Source organism: Podarcis cretensis, assembly GCF_951804945.1.
Source record: "Podarcis cretensis genome assembly, chromosome: 14".
In the NCBI taxonomy this organism is placed as follows: domain Eukaryota; kingdom Metazoa; phylum Chordata; class Lepidosauria; order Squamata; family Lacertidae; genus Podarcis; species Podarcis cretensis.
The window spans coordinates 30,822,116-30,841,941 of NC_137183.1; the positions used below are offsets into that span (position 1 = coordinate 30,822,116).

Here is a 19,826-nt window from a genome sequence, read left to right on the forward strand (position 1 = left end):
CTTATCTCTCAGTTCGTATGTCAATCTAGCCATTTCTGCATAGTTCATCAATTTCTCTTGCCATTGTTCTTGTCACACAGATGACAGGCCAAATTTATTCTCTCTTGCACCAGGCAGAAGAGTCCAAACCAATGGGTTCAATGTACAAGAAGAGGTATTGCATAAACATTAGGAAGGACTTCCTGACAGCGTGAGTTGCTTGAGTCTTCCTCGGGAGGTGGTGGAATCTCCCTTCCCTGGAAGTTTCGATACAGAGGCTGGGTGGCCCGCCTACTAGGAATGTTGTAGCCATGGATTTCCTGCATCAGCAGGGGGGCGCACCTGATGACCTTTGAGTTTCCTTCTAGCTCTATGATCCTATGACACTTGTGAAAGACAGGGCTGATCTCAGAGCAGAACCTCACAGGGTGACTTAGTTCTCCCGAATGCACCCACCTCCTTCTGGGGTCTGTAATAACAGTTCAGGATCCGCAGTCAATCAGCCCCTACAAACACCACTAATTTTGCTGGGATATAGAAAGGCTGGGGGGAGGGCATGCAGCTTCTGCATGAGACTGCAAAGGGCCACGCGAGGACAGAAACTCTTCCACACCCTCAAGAAGGTTGTGCAATCTGATTAAATAATTGTTTTATAACAGAAGAAGCTCTGTTCACAAGGGAGTAATAGTCAGCTAGTAAACGTCCTGGGTGAGAGATGTGACAAGACATTTGTCCCATCCAATGTAAGGGGCTCAGCAGAGCCAGCCTGGCCATTAGGCAGGGTAAGGCCGCTGCCTCAGGTGTCAGAAGTCCCTCAGGCGGCACGTTGGCAGGTGCCACACCTTCCCCACCACTTCTGCCATTGGCGGAGAACTGCTGCCACCATCAGTGCCAATTTGGGGCAGGATCATGTCTATTTTGGGTGAGCTCTCGCCCCAAAGAGGCACGATCTTGCCCCCAAATTGGCACAGATGGCGGTGCCACTTCTCCACCAGTGGGAAATGTGGCATAGCAAAGGGGCACTTTTTGTCTGGGTGCTCTTGCTTTGTAAATATAAAACTCATCAGTGGTCCATCAGATGGGGTCCAGCAACCATTTTAAGACTAAGCACCGCACAAGACTGAAGCCAGCAAATCCTGGTTCAGAAAACCAGAACTTATTCCCTTCATTGCATTCATCTTCCACCTTTTCCTCCAAGGAGCTCAAGGCAGTGTAGATGGTTCTCCTCCCCCTTTATCATACCAACCCACCAGGGAGCAGCTCAAATTAACCCGGGAGCTTCATGACTGGGTGAGGATTCGAACCCTGGTCTCCCATATTATATCTCAACACACTAGCCATTACACCACACTGGCTGAAGAGCAGAAGGGGATCCCAGAAGCCAGGACAGTTGCTGCCTCCTTCCTCCACTGCAGGAGACCATCTTGACCCTCCATCTCCTTTGCTGGGGTGGTGTGTGTGTGTGTGACAATGATCATGCTGGAAGGTTGTGAACTGGAGGGTGGGGGGGAGACACGTCCCCAGCCGAAGTTCTGGGCTTGCTCGGCGTTGTGTTCCTTTAGTAATTGCAGAGGGCGGAATAGTACAAAATACCTGAGCCTGACCTGCTTCTGATCTCCACGCAAGGAAAGACAAAACATGCCTGAAGCCAGGACCGAGCAGTTCTTCTCCTGTCAGAAGCAAGAAGCTCCATCAATCCTCCAGGGACACAGGTGGCGTCCTCTCACCTGAGGCAGGAGAGGGCATCCCACGTGCTGAGGAGCCCTTGCTGGAGGGATGCCACATCTACACACAAACACTCTTCTTCTTCTTCTTCTTCTTCTTCTTCTTCTTCTTCTTCTTCTTCTTCTTCTTCACCACCCTGTGCAGGGAATTCCTTCTCACCCAGCATAGAAGACTCTCCACTTTCAAAGGATGAAGGATGGTCTACTGTACACTTCCCTTTAGCAACTCTTGCAGCCAAGCTGGTGCCACGTGCATTGCTCTGCTTCCTTTGGACCACATCAGCGAGGCCGGGGTGTGTGTGTGTGTGTGTGTGTGTGTGTGTGTGTGTGTGTGTTGTCCTCTGGGCAGCCCTCCCTACACGCTGCCCAGACTTGCACCCCAGGGAGGTCACTTCAGTGCTGCCAACACAGTGCTTTGACTTCACCCCTGGAGACGTACTCCATTGTCTCTTGAGACAAGTGGATTCCGACAAAGGATGGTCATCGGTCAGGGATGCTTCAGTTCTTATTCTTGCTCTGTAAGGGGTTGGGCCATGGGCGTAGCCAAGGGAGGGCAGGGGGGGCAGATGCAATACCACCCCAATCAATATAAATAATTAAAAATCAATAGAAATTTGAGGTTCTGCCCCCTCTAACAAAAGCCTCTCCTCCCCCCAACAAAAACCCTGGCTACACCCATGGGTTGGACTAGATGAGCCTCAGGAATCCCTTGCAACTCTGCAATTCTATAATTCTATGATGCCCTGCTTGGACTGCAAACACAGCTGTGGAGCAGATTGTTTGTCTCCAAACAATTGTGTTCATTGAAGCCCTTAAACTTGTGTTATGGAAACAGCCCCTTATCGGTCTTTGTCTTCAAGTAAGCATTTGTTTATCAAATTGACTGATAGCGGTTTTTAAAAGCTAAAAGTTTTAAAACTCACCAGCTGAGTTTTTCTTCAGCGGATAACTGTGTTTTGATTCGCATATTGCTTTAGGAGATGCACATTTCGTAAGTTTGCCTTTAAATGCAAATGAAATTGAATTTCTTCCGCCTCCCTACTTCCCAGTTGCATCCCTTGAAAGTCCTGCTCTATCTGCAGGCTCTTGGTCAATGCAGCAATGGAAAAACACAAAGACCCTGGAGCCAGAAAATGCTTACTGAGAGCCAGCAAGTACCTTTATACCACAAACTTATACCCATTTTACTTTGGTTTCACTGGCATTGAAGAATTCTGTGAATTGGTTTGCTGATAAGGAGATCACTCTCCCATCCTGGGGCAAAAGGGGGTGGCTGAAATGCATGGTGTTCATTTCAAAGAGCTGCAGTCTGTAGGGCAGGACCAGCAAGCCTCTCAGCACTTCCACCTCACCCCAGGATTCGTTGGGAAAAGGAAGCTATGACTGTTAAAAATGACAGGGATATATCTGAATTTGGTCCTTTTCGTGGGAGTTACAGGTTTAGAACAAAACTGAGAAAAATTAGCTCATTATATCCCTCATTATCACAATAGGTCTTTTTAAAATTCAAACAAACAAACAAACTGGGGCTACTATTGTCTCACACTGGAACCCCCAATAGCAGTGCAATGTTGATGCAAGTAAATAATCTGTGGGTCTGGGGAGAAAGAAAAGGCATCCTCTTCACTGCATATTTGCGGTGATTTGTACTCGTGATGCCATCAGGGTGGTCAGTCACTTTCAATACTACTTGCAGCTGCAAAAGTTTTGAGGTGGCCATGCTGCTTCATTTGCAGTTGCTACACAGCCCGGTAACTTCCTCCCCATCCCGCATAAGATTTTATTAAAGCTTTTTCGTATTACAATAAGATAAAAGAAACTCATCTAGATAACAACGAAAACAGAGAAAGAAAGAGAAAAGAAAATGCAGAGTCCTCTGTCAAAGGTAGATCTTAATCCTTGTCTCACACAGAAAGGGATCAGATTTAGATTTGAGGAGGCCCTAAGCTCCGGAAGGTAATGGGGCCCTTTATATGTCCAGCTGTCCTTTGTCAACAACAAATTGTCCCTGTTTTTTGTGTTGAATATATACTATATGGCATTTTATGGACCTAATAGGTATCAAAAGCCATTTGCACATAACACAAAACACTGTTGCTGTATGTAGGTTTTATTTTATTTGTTTTTTATCTTATATTTTGGAAATGTACATCCAGGGTTTTTTTCCTTTAATTTTTTGGGGGGCCCCAAGAGAGTGAGGCCCTAAGCTATAGCTTGTTTAGCTTATACGTAAATCCAGCACTGGGGTGGACCCTCCCAGCTCTCACCTGGGAGTTTTCCTTTCTTCTCCCAGCCTCCCACCCTGGGAGATCTTCCCTTCCCTGTCCATATCCCAAAACGACTTGATGAAATCCCATACCTGTTCATACCACAAGTGTTCAGAACCCCCAGTTGGTTGCACTATGGCCCCTCTGGACAGCCATAAAACATCACTGAGACTCCCTCCAAAAGTGGTGGACTCTCCTTCATCGGAAACTTTTAAAGAGAGGTTGGATGGTCACCTGCCAGGGATTCTTTAGCTGTGCTTCCTGTTCTGTAGGGGGGTTGGACTAGATGACCCTTGAGGGTCCTTTTCAATTCTATGATTCCATAATAAAGCAGGACAAATCCACTGCTCATGCCTTGATATTGTGTCTGTAACATGTTGCAGAATTCACCCACAGTAAAACACCAGACCAGTTGGGGATGGGGGTGAGGCAGGAAGAATGGCCCAAGGAAGAGTGTTTGGAGCTGACACCCGGAACAAAGGAAGAAGAACCATGAGGTTTAGGAAGAGACGCCGCAACAGCAATAATTGCTTGAAAAGCAAAAGCACCATCTTGGGCAGCTTTTCCCTCTGCAGGTCAAAACTTGCTGATCCTGAGGCACCAGGAGATCTCAGAAAGGGAGGAGTTGCATTTCAGGGAAGGCCCAGGTGGAGACACCTGCAGAAGGGATGCAGTTTTGCCATGATGCATCCAGGGCTGCTGAGGTGGCTGCTGCAGAAACGGAGCAGCTCGGAGGAACTGGGAATGCGGGCTGGAAGAGGACAAACAGGTGACTCAGGAGAGTCGCTCCCTGAAGTTGCTCATCCGTTCAGACCTGGGAGCACCCAGCTTGACAGGGAGGTGGAGCTGCACCCCACCAGTGCCTGGAACGCAGGGGCCACAGGGAACCCCCACCCCTCTGTCAGACACTCTGAGGATGTGAGGCTCACCAACCAGGATTTGCTGGCTTCTTCTCTGAAACAGAGGGCCAGTTTTGTAGCCAAACTTCAGCTTCTGACTTTGCTCCATTTCTGTGATTTTCTGCAGCTGGAACAAACCCAGCAGGTCACTCCTGGAATAACAGACCAAGGGGGAATCATAGGATGGTCAGGTTGGAAGGGATCCCAAGGATCATCTACTCCAAACCTCTGAAATGCAGGAAGACAGACACTGGCTGTGGCACTAGGAAATGTTCCATCTTTTCCCTCCTCAAGGATGAACCGGATTTCAGAAGCGAAGAATGAAACAATAAACACTTGAATGTTCATATACCTGGTTTTTCTTTAAGACAGACAACGTGCCTGAATCATGGTGGCAGGATTGACAGGTGCTCCAGTCTTCATGTCACTGCTTTGTATGCCTGTCATTTCAATTTGTTCATTTGTTATTGCAAACCTTCATCCAAGGAGCTCGGGGTGATGTATGTGGTCCTCTCCGCCTCCCTTCTATCTTCACAAAATCACTGTGTGTTTGGCAAGACTGAGAGAGACAGAGAGACTGAAGTCACTCAGCAAACTTCAGGGCTGAGTTTGAACCTGGTCTCCCTGGTCCTACTCTAACCACTACACCACACTGCCTCCTCAGTTGGGAAGAATCTGGGCTCACCCCAAGGCTGGGGGTCCAAGCGTGAGGAGCCTTCTCTCTGATGCTTTCCTCATGTGAAGTGTGACTGGAGTATGAGAGTTGATAAATGAAAGTCACATCCACACCATACATTTAAAGCGTGTTTATACCACTTTAAAAACCATGCTTTCCCCCAGTCCTGGAAACTGTATCTATCCAAAAGCTACAATTCCCAGCACCCCTGACAAACTGCAGTTCCCAAGGTTCTTTAGTAAAAAGCCATATGCTTTAAATGCGTGTTAAATGGTCTGGAAGTCACCAAAGACTCAATTTTTTTCATAGCTCTAGGCAGGTAGTTTACTTTCACGGGCATGAGGCAAAAGCCTGGTGGGTGAATATTTAGATTTTATGCTTTATGGAGAGCTTTTGCATACCCTTCAGTTGAAAGCTGCTCTCAAATTTGCAAAGATAATACAGGCTAGATAGAGAAGGAGTGGTTCAAGTTGGAATGGCAGAGAGAAACTGGGCGGGGGTGAGCTGGAGAGGCTGCCCAAAAATTGTTCCCTGGAGTATTTTCTATGTTTTCCTCTTTGCTTCTGCTTGGGCTCTGCTTGTTATATGAGAAACAGCGGGGGGGGGGGGGGAGGGGCTCTCTCATCTGAAGGAAACAAAACCCCAAAAGAAAGGGCTATGCACCTTCACGACAGAGAATCTGCTTTGCACGTAGAAGCTCTCAAGGTTCAATCCTCAACAGCATCTCCAGGGGAAGGTCTCCTCTCTGAAGAACCCTGGAGAGCCATTGCTGCCAGTCAGTGCCGACAACACTGAGCTTGATTGATGGACTCAGTCTATGTTCCCTCTAGTCATTTCCCTAGAATGTCTCAGTCAGGGAAGCACATGACTCTCCCTGACGTCAGCCTCCCTCACCATTTCCTAAGAGTGGAACTGTCCTCCTCTCTCTGCTTTGCTGTCCTTCCATGGGGCAGGATTGCAAAAGGGCCAGAAAAGGGACAACCTGGGTCATCAAGGGGATGATGCAGCAACACGCCTCTGAAGAAAGGTTGTTTTCAACATTTGGGACTTTTTAGCTTAGAAAGAAAGGCAAGTAAGAGATGACGTGATAGAGGCGTATAAAATTAAGGTGTGGAGAAAGCGAATAACGTTTTTTCCTCCCTCTTTCCTAATACCAGAACTCATGGACATCCAATGTAGTTGAATGTTGGAGGGTTTGGGACAAATTAAAGGACTTCCTCAAAACAGTGCAGAGTTAAACTGTGGAACTCACTTCCCCAGGAGGCAGTGAGGGTCACCAACTTGAATGGCCTTAAAAGAAGATTATACAAATGCATGGAGGAGGAGACTGTCAGTGTCTCCTAGCCATGGTGAGTAGGTTCTCCCTCCACTGTTGGAGACAGGATGCCTCAACTGCTGGGAAGCACAAGTAGGGAGAGACCTGCTGTTGTGGGCTTCCCATTAGGGCATCTGGCTGGTCATGGAGAGAACAGGATGCTGGGCTAGATGGGCCCCCTTTGACCTGATCCAGCAGCCAGGCTCTTCTGATTTTGCTTCATAAAGCAACTTGCACCCATTTTAGTGGCAAGAGAAGGGAGATTTCTTCTTTTTCTTCTTCCAATATGGATACCAGGAAAGATATAAGCCTAATTTTTGCACAGTTGGACATCCAGGTGACATCCTGTATCACTTCTGGAAATTAGCTGTGATTTCTGCATTGAAGGGGGTTGAATGTGATGACCCTCTGGGTCCCTTCCAACTACAGTTGCTTCAGGTTACAGATGCTTCAGGTGACAGACTCCACTAACCCAGAAATAGTACCATATTGGAAATAGTAACCTCAGGTTAAGAACTTTGCTTCAGGATGAGAACAGAAATCACGCACTGGCAGCGCAGCAGCAGCGGGAGGCCCCATTAGCTAAAGTGGTGCCTCAGGTTAAGAACAGTTTCAGGTTAAGAACGGACCTCCAGAACAAATTAAGTTATTAACCCGAGGTACCACTGTACAGGGACACAGGTGGCGCTGTGGGTTAAAGCCTCAGCGCCTAGGGCTTGCCGATCGAAAGGTCGGCGGTTCGAATCCCTGCGGCGGGGTGCGCTCCCGCTGCTCGGTCTCAGCGCCTGCCAACCTAGCAGTTCGAAAGCACCTCCGGGTGCAAGTAGATAAATAGGGACCGCTTACCAGCGGGAAGGTAAACGGCGTTTCCGTGTGCGGCTCTGGCTCTGGCTCTGGCCAGAGCAGCGATGTCACACTGGCCACGTGACCCGGAAGTGTCTCCGGACAGCGCTGGCCCCTGGCCTCTTAAGTGAGATGGGCGCACAACCCCAGAGTCTGTCAAGACTGGCCCGTACGGGCAGGGGTACCTTTACCTTTACCTTACCACTGTACAGGGAATGGCTGTTTTGTGCGCATTCAAAGCACACATGACCATGCACACATGGGCTGTTTTTGGACCTGGAAAAGGACATATTGGAGGGAGGCAGGGGCATAACAGGGCATAATGGGGACAGGGTGGGCTTATGAGCTTACCAATGCACACAGTGACCCAGAATGCAAACCCCGTGCAAATCACAGGTTGCCTGTATACAATTCTATGATCCAAGAAATGTTGAAGAGAGACATCTGTCGGTGTTCACTCCAGACATTGAAAGCACTTGACTTCCCCCAAAGAATTCTGGGAAGTGTAGTTTGCTAAGTACTGGGAATTGTAGCTCTGTGGGGGAAAGCTACAGTTCCCATTATTCTTTTGAGGGTGGGCTGGGGAGGTGTGTTTTAAGGTGTAAGCAGCCACACAGGTGCTTGCCAGCAATTCATGTCTTGAAAGCAAAACCAGCCTGCCTGCTGCTCTGAGAGCCCTCTGGCTTCCCCAGCTGCCAAACTCATCATGAACCCTTTGTTTACACAATGTAGAGCTTCCTTCCCGTGCCAAAAAACAGTTCCCTGAGCATTGTCTTATGTGAGCTTTGCTTGCTCGTCGATTGGCCTTTTAGAACGATGCATTCATTCTTCCAGAGTTCCACTTAGAAAAGTGCAATGGCCACAGCCCGGCACTGTAAGTCATACATTGCACATGAGGCCCCATGATGTGAGTTTCGGCAATTGCACAAGCGGTGGAACAAAACAAAGAGGCAGCGTTGGCGGGGGAAATGTCAGATTCAGAGTCAACAAACTGTCCTGGAAGCTTTTGTGGAGGACAGCAGAGAAGTCTTTAGAATAATGATGCTGATAAGGGTCTGCATATTCCATGTTAGGAATGTTTGAAGTAACTGAGAAGAGGGCCTCTAGGCATGTGCAGAGTGCATTTCTCTTTCTAGGCTTCCCTCCCACCTTGCTTGAGAACATAGCATTAAAAGGGGAGCACTTGGGCTACACAGACCATGGGACATGTTGCATGGGGTTGGTTTAGATCAGTGGTGGCCAAACTTGGCCCTCCAGCTGTTTTGGGACTACAATTTCCATCATCCCTGGCCACTGGTCCTGTTAGCTAGGGATGATGGGAGTTGTAGTCCAAAAACAGCTGGAGGGGCAAATTTGGCCACCACTGGTAGATGATCCTTGGGGGTCCCTTCCAACTCTACAATTCTTTAAGATGGCACCTTCAGATGTTCCTAAGCATCCTCCTGCTTCTTCTTCTCCTCCTCCTCCTCCAAGGAAGCCTGCACAGTCAATTCCAGCTGTGTGTCTGCCATCAGCAGGGCTGTGGTGAACTCTGCAAAGACACTTGCTATCTCTGGAGAGGAGAAGGCAAAGAGACCGGCCCTCATGAAGGAACAAAGAGGTTTGTGGCCAATGTGTTTGGTTTCTCTCCAGAGAAGCATGGAGTTTATCTTGGAATGTGCCAGGTCAAAAGCAACAAACAGTGGAGAGGGAGGGGGCTCTGTGGTCAACTTTGTGCCCCGCTTGGTAGCCCTGCAGGGGCATTGTTGAGACAAGGACACCGGACATGGGTCTGATCAAGCCCATCCCCATCAACACCTTCCTATGTTTAAATGGACAGTGTCCCGTGAGGACATCAGAAGAGCCCTGCAGTGCTGAATCCAGCCAACATCCGGTTCTCAACGTGACCTCCCAGGACCTAGATAGACTACTCCTGGATTTGGAGGTTCCATAAGAAAAATTCTGTGGCCAGATCAGGCCAGAGAGGCTGCATTCAGCCCAGAATCTTTTTCTCGCAGGGGCCAAAGGGATGTCCCAATGGGAAAAGACACCAAGCAGCAACTGAGCGCCATTGGAGGGGAGAAACCACAGGAGGTGAGAGGGCTCTTTTGCTTGAATCCCACAGGCAACTACTACTGTGAGAACAGGATGCTGGACTAGATGGCCCGTTGACCTGATCCAGCACGCTCTTCTTACGCTCTCTCCCCACCTGCGATTCCCAGCAACTAATTCAGAGGCATTTTGAGAATTCAGGACGGGATGGGGCTATGAGCTGGAGGAAACCTGTCCTGGGCTGGGTGGTTGCTCTGCAGCAGCCGAGTCAAGCAGGTCCCGATTCCCCTCCCTCACTGCTCTGCCCCGCACTGAAAGGTCCCCATAGGGGGTGGGCAGCGGGAGCAGCCTCGCAGCCCTGGTAGTCAGAAGCGCAGCGCCCCCTGTCGGAAAGGTTGGCGTAGAGACGGCTTCTGCGCATGTTCAGAGTGCTTTTTCTTCCCTAAGCCCGGCACGCCTTCCCTTCCCAGCCCGCCGACGGGGAGGAATCCAACTGGAGCCGCATCCTCCTGCCTGGGAAAAGCTTCGCCGGCCGCATTTCCGCCTGCCAGGCCGTTGTACTAACAAGACTGAGGAAGAGGTGGCGACCTGAGGGTGGGGACGGGCGAGGATTTGGCAAGTGAACGGGAGGGGGGTGGGAAGGAACGGAGGGCGCTCCGGGCAACAGAAAGGGGCAGAGGCGACGGAGGAGGCGGGAGCTCCAGGCAGAGACGGAGCCTGAGACGGAGCCGTCGGGGAAGACGCAGGAAGGCGTCCGCGGGACCAGCGGGAGCACCTGCCGCCAAGCAGGCGGAGAGGCAGGTGAGGGATGGGCAGGTCGCTCCTTCCAAGGACCCCTCCGAGCCGAGTGGGGGGGGGAATCAAACTGTCCGGGGGCTCCGTCGAACCGGAGGGCTGCCTCTTCCGCCGGCTCCCCTAAGCGATCATCTCCGGGGGGGGGGCCGCCCCTGATCCCACCCAAGGGATCGAGAACAGGAGGAATCCCTAGCAGAGCGGGAGGGGTCACCTTCGATGAAGACAGAAGGGGTCCCCATGGCTCAAGTTCATACGACTCTTGCTTATTGAAGTCCGGAACGTTCCCTCTTCCAAGAGGTCTGAAAGCTGCCTCTCTACATCCACCCCCCTCCCCTTTACTTGCGATGATTATAGAATGGAAATCTGTCTCCTCCCCCCCCCCCCGCTAAACCTTGAGAGAACCTTCCTAGGTTAAGAAAGGGGTTAACTTCATTCCCAGGGGGCGAGCAAGTGCCAGAACCCTTCACCCACCTGGGCGCTGCTGCTGCTTCCCCCCTCGTCTTCTGAAGCTCTCCAGCCTTCAATTGGCAGGGAGTTCCAGTGGCAGAGCACTACAGGTGTAGACTAATCCATGGCGGTGAATGACGCTATCCGTGGCTACCAGCCGCGGTGTCTGTGCTGCGCTCAGGCTCTGTTTGTGGGCCTCCCAGAAGAGGGTGAGAACAAAATGCTGGACTAGGTTACCCTACCCCATGTCCTTTGTCCTGATCCAGTGACCGTCGGGCTCCTCCAATGCTCTCTTGACCGTAATTTATTTTAACTGATTTAAATACTCTACAGTGGTACCTCGGATTACATACGCTTCAGGTTACAGACGCTTCAGGTTACAGACTCCACTAACCCAGAAATAGTGCTTCAGGTTAAGTAATTTGCTTCAGGATGAGAACAGAAATCGTGCTCCGGTGGCACAGCGGCAGCAGGAGACCCCATTAGCTAAAGTGGTGCTTCAGGTTAAGAACAGTTTCAGGTTAAGAACGGACCTCCGGAATGAATTAAGTACTTAGCCTGAGGTACCACTGTAATGGCATTTTTAGATTGTTGTAACTCCTCTGGAGACCTCCGTGTTGAAAAGGGGCGGGGGGGGTAGTAATCTACTGACCACACTGAGGCTGTTTTCTGGCTCAGGGTTAGCTAAACTGGGAGAATAATGACACACACACACACACCCCAATTGGGAGCAGGGATGCACAGTTTTGCCTAAACCTGCTCCACTTCTCTCTACCAGGGCCAGATTTGGCTGCCCGCTGCCCCTCCCCAAGAATCAGAATTGTGCAAGACTGAAACCACCAGCTTTTCGACAAGTGCAGCTCATGTACATGGTGGAAAACGTGTGTTTGGCATGTGCACAATGTTCTGCTGTTATATGGGAAAGTGTGTAATGTGTGAAGTGACCCTGGGAAGGGGATAAGGGTTTGGAGCAGATCATGTTGGCTGTGGGGAGGAGGGGGCGGCAACAGCACACAGGAAGGGATAGCTCAGTGGTTAGAGCATGAGACTCTTAATCTCAGGGTTGTGGGTTCAAAACCCATGTTAGGCAAAAAAGTTTCATGCATTGCAAGGGGTTGGACTAGATGACCCTTGTGGTCCCTTCCAAGTCTGCGAATCTATATGGGAGCAGCATTGGAGGCCAGAGTCACCAAAGTGCATTGCCCTTCCCTAGTTTCTGCTAAAGACCAAATCCTTTTTATTTATTTATTATTTTATATTTTTGTATATATTTTTACTGAACAATTTAAACAAATAAATTATCAATCAATATACTGGTAACCATTTCCAAATCCTTTAAAAAAAAAATTCTCAGGAAAGGCTCCTTTGAAGATTAACCCTAACCCTTCCCCAACCCGGTGCCCTCCAGTGGTTCGAGGCTACAACTCTCACCAGCCTCTGTGCCCTGCAGCAATGCTGCCTGGGGCTGATGGGAGGAGCCACCCAAAATATCCGGAAGGCATCAAGTTTGGGGAAGGGTGGTTTAAGCCAAGCTGATCGCCAGCAAAGGAAGCACTTCTTTGTGCACTGCATAGTTAATCTTTGGAACTCCCTCCTACAGGAGGCAGGGATGACCACCGACTTGGATGGGTTTAAAAGAGGATTAAGCAAGTTTATATCAAGGACTACTAGCCATGATAGCTATGTTTTGCCCCCAAAGTTGGAGGCAGCCGTGCTTCTCAAAACCAGTTGCTGCAAACCACAGGAAGGTAGAGAGTGCTCTGGGGCTGAAGTCCTGCTTGTGGGTGTCTTATAATAGGCATCTGGTTGGCACTTTTAGAACAAGATATTGAACTAGATGAACCATTTGCCTGATCCAGAAGACTCTTCTAACGTTCTTATGAAGCAGGCATCAATCAATAATAATATAAAAAAACCCAGTTATTGCTAGAAATACTCAAATAACTCCCGCCACCTTTTGCTTGAATAAGTCCCTAAGCCAAGAGCTGGAGGCATCCTTAACCGGCCTATCAAAGATCTCTGCTTATTTAAATGGTGGTTATTCCAGTTTCCAAACGAGGAGTCAAAGTTCAAGAAGCTCAGTGAGTGATCTCAGGTGGTTCAAACTATTTGTTCTTCCCAACCTGAAGGCTTTGGGCTCTGAGCCACGGGCAGCCTGAATGATGGAGGGAGGACCTTGCGCTGTCTGGGTGCCAAGAGTCTTGGACTCCCAGAGTCCAGTTTCTGCCTGTTTTAAGTGAGCAACTTTGCTGTGCTCATAAATGTCCTTCTCTTCTGCCTTGTTGCTCAACTTCCCTGTCAAAGACCAGCTCTTGGAATCCCCAGTTTCTGCATGATAGAAACAGCATCCAAAGATGCAGACACAGAGCTCTGTTTCCCCAAATGTGTCCAATTTGCCATGCTAGCCAGAAAACATCCTTGGTGCTCTGCCAGGTGAAGTGTGTCGTGCTGAGCTTGATGAGAGGCCAGGTTGTTGTGGGCGGCAGGTTTTTTCCCCAGCGTCAGGGATGCCAATCCAGTGCTCCCAGCTGACGCTCGCAAGCCACACCTTAGTTTCAACAGCTGAGTGAGCAGCACAGGTGGAACAGCTGCTGGAGGGAGGGCTTCAAAAAACCCTGTCTCCCACAGCCTTGTCCTGCATCAGACCATTGGGTCCTTCTAGCTCAGTACTGTCCACACCGACAGACAGCAGTGGTTCTCTAGGGTTTCAGGCAGGTGTCTCACCCAACCTTAAGGTAAAGGTAAAGGTACCCCTGCCCATACGGGCCAGTCTTGACAGACTCTGGGGTTGTGCGCCCATCTCACTTAAGAGGCCAGGGGCCAGCGCTGTCCGGAGACACTTCCGGGTCACGTGGCCAGCGTGACATCGCTGCTCTGGCGAGCCAGAGCCACACACGGAAACGCCGTTTACCTTCCCGCTGGTAAGCGGTCCCTATTTATCTACTTGCACCCGGAGGTGCTTTCGAACTGCTAGGTTGGCAGGCGTTGGGACCGAGCAGCGGGAGCGCACCCCGCCGCAGGGATTCGAACCGCCAACCTTTCGATCGGCAAGTCCTAGGCGCTGAGGCTTTAACCCACAGCGCCACCTGCGTCCCAACCCAACCTTACCTGGGGACTAAACCTGGGACATTTTGCTTGCATTTCCCTTTAGTTCTCAGTCACACCGTCAGGCCTGCTGCTGCTGCTGCTGCCGCCTTGGGCCCATCTAGCTTCCTTGCCTACCTTGAGCTTTTCCCGCAGTCTCCTGCTCCTCTGTTGCCCTACATTCCCATTTTGCATTTCTACTGGGGGATCTTCATGGACCCTCTGCAGTGTCAAGAAGTCAGAGCAGCAAATACTAGCTCTGATGGCATCTGTGAGAGTAGTTCAGTCCGTAGAGCAAGAGACTCTTAATCTCATGCTTAATTTGCCCCACGTTGGGCAAAATATTCCTGCATTGCAAGGGGTAGGACTATCAGGGGTCAGCAAACCTTTTCAGCAGGGGGCCAGTCCACTGTCCCTCAGATTTTGCGGGGGGCTGGACTATATTTTTGGGGGGGGGGGGGAATGAATGAATTCCTATGCCCCACAAATAACCCAGAGATGCATTTAAAATAAAAAGACAGATTCTATTCATGTAAAAACACGCTGATTCCCAGACCATCTGCGGGTCGGATTTAGAAGGCGATTGGGCCAGATCTGGCCCCAGGCCTTAGTTTGCCTACCCCCTGGACTAGATCAGTGGTGTCCAAACTTTTTTCAAGGAGGGCCAGATTTGATAAAGTGAAGGGCCATGAGGGCCGACCAAAGTTGTTAACCATTTTTAGGGTTGAAGTTGTTGAGGTTTTTCAGGACTTTACCCCAGGAAATAAACAGCCACAGGGGCCAGATTAAACTGACCAGTGGGCCAGATTAAGCCCCCAAAATGGACTTTGAACATGCCTGGACTAGATGAAGCTTGTGGTCCCTTCCAACTCTACAGTTCTGTGATTCTACGTAGATTCAAGCATTTGTTTTCATCCCCCTGCCCCATGAGATGCTTCTTACCTGTATTGAGAAAGACTGCGGGGAGGATCCATTTACCCCCCTACAATCGCAAAGCTTAACCCAAATTTTAAAATCTGTGTACATCCTTTCAAACTTCGAGATCTTCAGATGTTGAGAGGAGATTCTGAGGGATGAGTTTTAAACCTGCTGCACTTTCAAGGCAATTGTGCCTCCTGCCTCTGCATAGTGTAGGCTAAAAACACAAAACACTGCTAAACAATTTATTTTAAAGACATCTCTCTGCCTTAAAAGCCTGAGAAGAGTCTTGTGACACCTTAAAGGCTAACAAATTAACAATGGCAAGAGCTTTTGTGGAGTACATGCCACTGTATCAGGTGTATTAAATCATATATTGAGTTGCAGGTATATAGTCACATAGGTGGGGGGGTTTGGAGGGAAGGGGCATTGTCAAGAGTGAAGTCAGAAGGAAATGAATGCAGAAAGGGTGATAATGACATTTTTAACAATGGTCATTTATAATCTGCCTCTTTCCCTTTTGCAGGAAACAAAGGGGACACCCCCTTTTGCACACGTGTAACCCAAGGCTTGTTCTGCTCCCGAAAAGAGCCATTGCTACCAACGCCTGATAAATTCTGCCGCAGGAAGGGGCTGTTGGTTGAAGCTCCCTTAGCTCTGCCTGGGACTTGAGTGGGTCTTGGAAGGCACTCGCCTCCCATTGGCGAATGGAGGACAGCGCCCTCTGCCCATTTCACTCCCCCTGTGGCATCTTTTGAGCCAACGCCATCCTAGATCACTATGGATCCACCAGCAATTACTGGAGAAGACAGAAGCTCGCCAGGTAAGGCACAGGGAGGCTGCGCCTAGACAGATCAGCTGGGTGGGCATAACTCAGTTTGCAGACAGGCTCCATGCAGTTGTATCCTGCATGGCGAAATGGGTGGTGGTGAAAAACCAGGACAGGTCCTAAGATGACTCTCTCTGATCCATTTCCCCTCTGGCAGTTATGCCTTCCAGGCTCCCTCCTCGCATGGAGTGATCCTGGATACAAGACTCTCACCAGTGGCATGTAGAAGCAAATTAGGAATATAGGAAGCTGCCATACTGTCAGACCATTGTTCTAGCTCAGCATTGTCCACACTGACTGGCAGCTGCACTCCAGAATTTCAGGCAGGAGTCACTCCCAACTCCACCAGGAGATGCCGTCAAGAATTGAAGCTGGGACCTTCTGCTTGCAAGGCAGATAACTCTGCCACTGAGCTATGTCCCCTTCCCAATTCTGAGGTGCGGGTGCGCTCCAGCACAGGTTCCCTTCTAAGCCTACACAACAAAAAGGTGCTTTTGGCCTGGGCAGACACAGTGGCTTGAACGCCCAATTCTTTCATCCCTTCCACTTTGATTAACTTCCAGCCTGTGGAAGAGATCTGGTGGACCCAAAAGCTTGCTCAGTTATTCTGCAGCATTTCTGTTGGTCCTAAGAAAGCGGCTTTGGGATTTTCTTAAACTAGAAGGTGCGCTTGAACCCTTGGCCGTGCGTGCTGATGGAATTGATTCCCCCTGTGCCTGCTTAGCTTCCGTGAGTGGGGACCTCTCTCTGAGAACAGCTTCTGACTTAATTGGCATGCAGAGGATTGGCTGTGATCTGGGGGAAGATGTGGTTGTCCCTGCCATGGAATTAGTGGTGAGGCTTTGGCTCTGCTCCACTCCACCGCTTGATCTTGCCAGATATCCTCCCCTTCCTTCTTCTCCGTTCGCCCTGAGGTCTCCTGGGGAGGGATGGAGGTGGGCCCTTTGCCACCTGAGGGCCTGCAAGAATGGGGCAGCTTCCTAGTCTGCCAGCCCCCCAAGCTCCTTGGCTGCTGATATCTGCCAAGGACTCAAAAAATGCCAGTCCCAGCTCTGCCAAAGGAGCAAATCAGGGCTGGGATGGTCTTACAGTAGTGCTGTAGACCCAGCTGAATGGGCTTCCTTCCAGTAGCGGAGCATATATCTATGCTGCCCAGGGTAGGTGCGCTCCCAAGGGGGACATGGTGTGGAGTGTGCCCTCCCAGAATAGCCGCTTGGGTGTCTGGAGTGACATGCATGCCCTGCAGCCAGAGGCGGAGCGAGCAGCACATGAGAGCGGAGCGCGCCGCCCATGGTGGACATTCAGCACGCTGCCCGCCCGTAACTTCCAAGCCTCCCCCAAGCTGTCAAAACTAACTGGGAGGGAGGGAATGCTGCCGACAGAGTGGCACAGCTCCCCCACTAACCCCACGGCTCAGGGTAGGCTTGTCACCCCCCTCAGTGAGGGCACCCAGGGTGGTCTGCCCCCACCCCACCCTCTTCCTACGCCCCTGCTTCCTCCTGCAATCATCTCTCTTTCCACATCAGGGAGATGGGTGAGGCGGAACATGTCCTCCATAATTTTTCCACTTCTGGCTTTTGAAAATGTGTAGTGCCTCTATGCAAGTCTTCCTAGACTGGACAAGAGCCGTAGCCACACACACACACACACACACACACACACACACACACACACTGCTGTTTGCACAAAGAAAGAAGCCTAAAGATTCATCCTGCTGGGTCAGAGTTTGCCATACACATGCAACGGCAGCTGACTTTGCAGGTGCTCCCCACAAAAGCAAAACTGCGGCCAATTGTAGCACAGATTCTGCATGCCCGGCAAATGTTTCCTTTGCCTCGTCACAGCGCATTGCTTCTGGCTTCCGCCACTGGCTCCCTGCCACTCAGCCGGCCTGCCAGGCTGGAGATTGCAAATGCCTCCCGATCGGACTCCGTGCGCCGTCTGCAGACACCCGTTCCGCTCCCTGGGCCTGCAGTGCCCATGACCAAGGTGGAGAGGCCTTTCTTCCCAGGCTCAGGGAGCAGCGGGTCTTAGCCTGGCTTGACTTTGGTGCAGTCCCTGAGATGACAGCATGATTGGACGCTGCTGCCTTCTACTGAGCTGGACCTTTGGTCCATCTAGTTCAGTAGTCTATACATGGAGGGCTCATCCAGGCTTCCTTTTGTGCTGCGTTTTTAGGTACGGGCCCATGTTTTAAAGCTCCATCTCCTAGCACTTTATTTATTTTTATTTATTTTTGGCCCTGTTGCTTTCTCTGTGAAAACCTGCTCTTTACAGCTGAAAATAAATCCACATAAATCCCAAATTGCCGTTCAGCGTTAAAGCCTGTTTTCGTGGGGGAAATGTCATGGCAAACCCTGCACCCCCCAAAATGCTCAGACATGGACTGGGAAAGTGTGGAGCAGTACCTAGAAATGAAGTGTGGATTTCATTTCACTTTTAATTTGTATCCCACCTTTCTATATGGCGGTACCTCAGTTCTCAAACGCTTTGGTACTCAAACAACTTGGAACCCAAACACTGCAAACCTGGAAGTAAGTGTTCCCTTTTGCGAACTTTTTTTCGGAAGCCGAACATGCTCCATTTTGAGTGTTACGCTGAGGTCTGTCTGTTTTTGCTATTTATTTTGTGTCTTTGTTTTTGTGGCTTTTTTGTTTTGTTTTTGTGACTGTGTGGAACCCAGTTCAGCTACTGATTGATTGATTGTGTGCCTGCAGTACATTGTTTATTGCTTTCATTTTATGGATCAATTGTATCGATAGATAGTAAAATTCATGTTAAACTGCCGTTTTACGGTTTGTTTTTAAAATTCAGGAAAGGATTGATCCATTTTGCATCACTTTCTATGGGAAAGTGTGCCTTGGTTTTGGAACGCTTTGGTTTTGGAATGGACTTCTGGAATGGATTAAGTTTGAGAACCAAAGTACCACTTACTATAAACAAGGTGAAGAAACAACAAAATAGACAGCAAATATCACACACCTAATAACAATTGGACCCAATACAAAAAAGTCGCAGTAACTTTAAAATAAACAACATATATCTAATAAAGCAATATTCAGCAATCCATTGGAATTATTGGATGAGCCCTGACAATGGCAGCTCTCCAGGGTTTCAGGCAGGGGGACTCTCTCTCCCAGCCCCACCTGGGGATAGAACCTGTGCCCTTCTGCATGCAAGGCAGCTGCTCTACCACTGAGCTAAAGCCCTCTCCCTTTGCCTTGTGCTTTTTCACAAGCCAGCTTGCATGCCGCCGTCAGGTTTTGCAGTGTGTGCGTTCATGGTTGGGAAAATCAAAGGCACCCAGGAAGTGTGCTGGTGCTTTGCCAAAGGTAACGTGGGCTCCTGGCCACCTCTCGTTAGCTACACAGCATCCCCATTTGCCCTCTGGGGAGATGAGTGACTCATCCGGGAACAAACACCCGCGCCCAGAGCGCCTGGCATGGCAGCCTTTGCCTAGCAGAGACTGAGTGTGTTTGCTTCAACCTGAGTTCATTCTTCTCTAATGGGGTTTGCATACAGAAGAAGAAGAAGATGGCCCCTGGGGGAGGGGAGGAATCTCCATCTGGCTCTATGAAAGAGCAATTTGGGGCAGGGCAGCGAGAGATGAGGATCTGCAGGAGACCAAGGCGGGATTCAGCTCCTGATTGTTTAGCAACAAAGATGGTCAGCATTATGGAAAAAAACAAGACCTCTGAGGAACAGGTGAAGAATTGGGTATGTTTATCTGGGCGTTATCTGGCCTCTTCTGTGGTGATTCCCCATTTGTAGAGTTCTTTCCCCAGGGAGGTTCACCTGGTGCCTTCATTACATATCTTTAGGCGCCAGGCAAAAACATTCCTCATCTCCCAGGCCTTTGACTAATTAAACATGGCCTTTTAGACTGGGAGAGGAGGTTCGTTTTTGTTTGTTACTATGTATTTTTGTGTTTTTATATTGTAAACCACCCTGTGATCCTTGGATGAAGGCTGGGATAGATAGATAGATAGATAGATGATAGATGAGATAGATAGATAGAT

At 49.7% G+C, this 19,826-nt stretch overlaps 1 protein-coding gene across 1 annotated transcript in view; it reads left to right on the top strand.

The window, feature by feature from the left end:
* The first annotated feature begins 10,362 nt into the window (after window positions 1-10,362).
* Window positions 10,363-19,826, top strand: part of SCNN1B (sodium channel epithelial 1 subunit beta) — a 39,095-nt gene continuing 29,631 nt past the window's right edge. Inside the window, exons 1-2 of the mRNA XM_079952771.1 lie at window positions 10,363-10,535; window positions 15,505-15,801. Of these exons, the coding sequence (XP_079808897.1) occupies window positions 15,759-15,801 (43 nt within the window). The 5' untranslated portion in view covers window positions 10,363-10,535; window positions 15,505-15,758. The remainder of the gene's footprint in view (window positions 10,536-15,504; window positions 15,802-19,826) is intronic.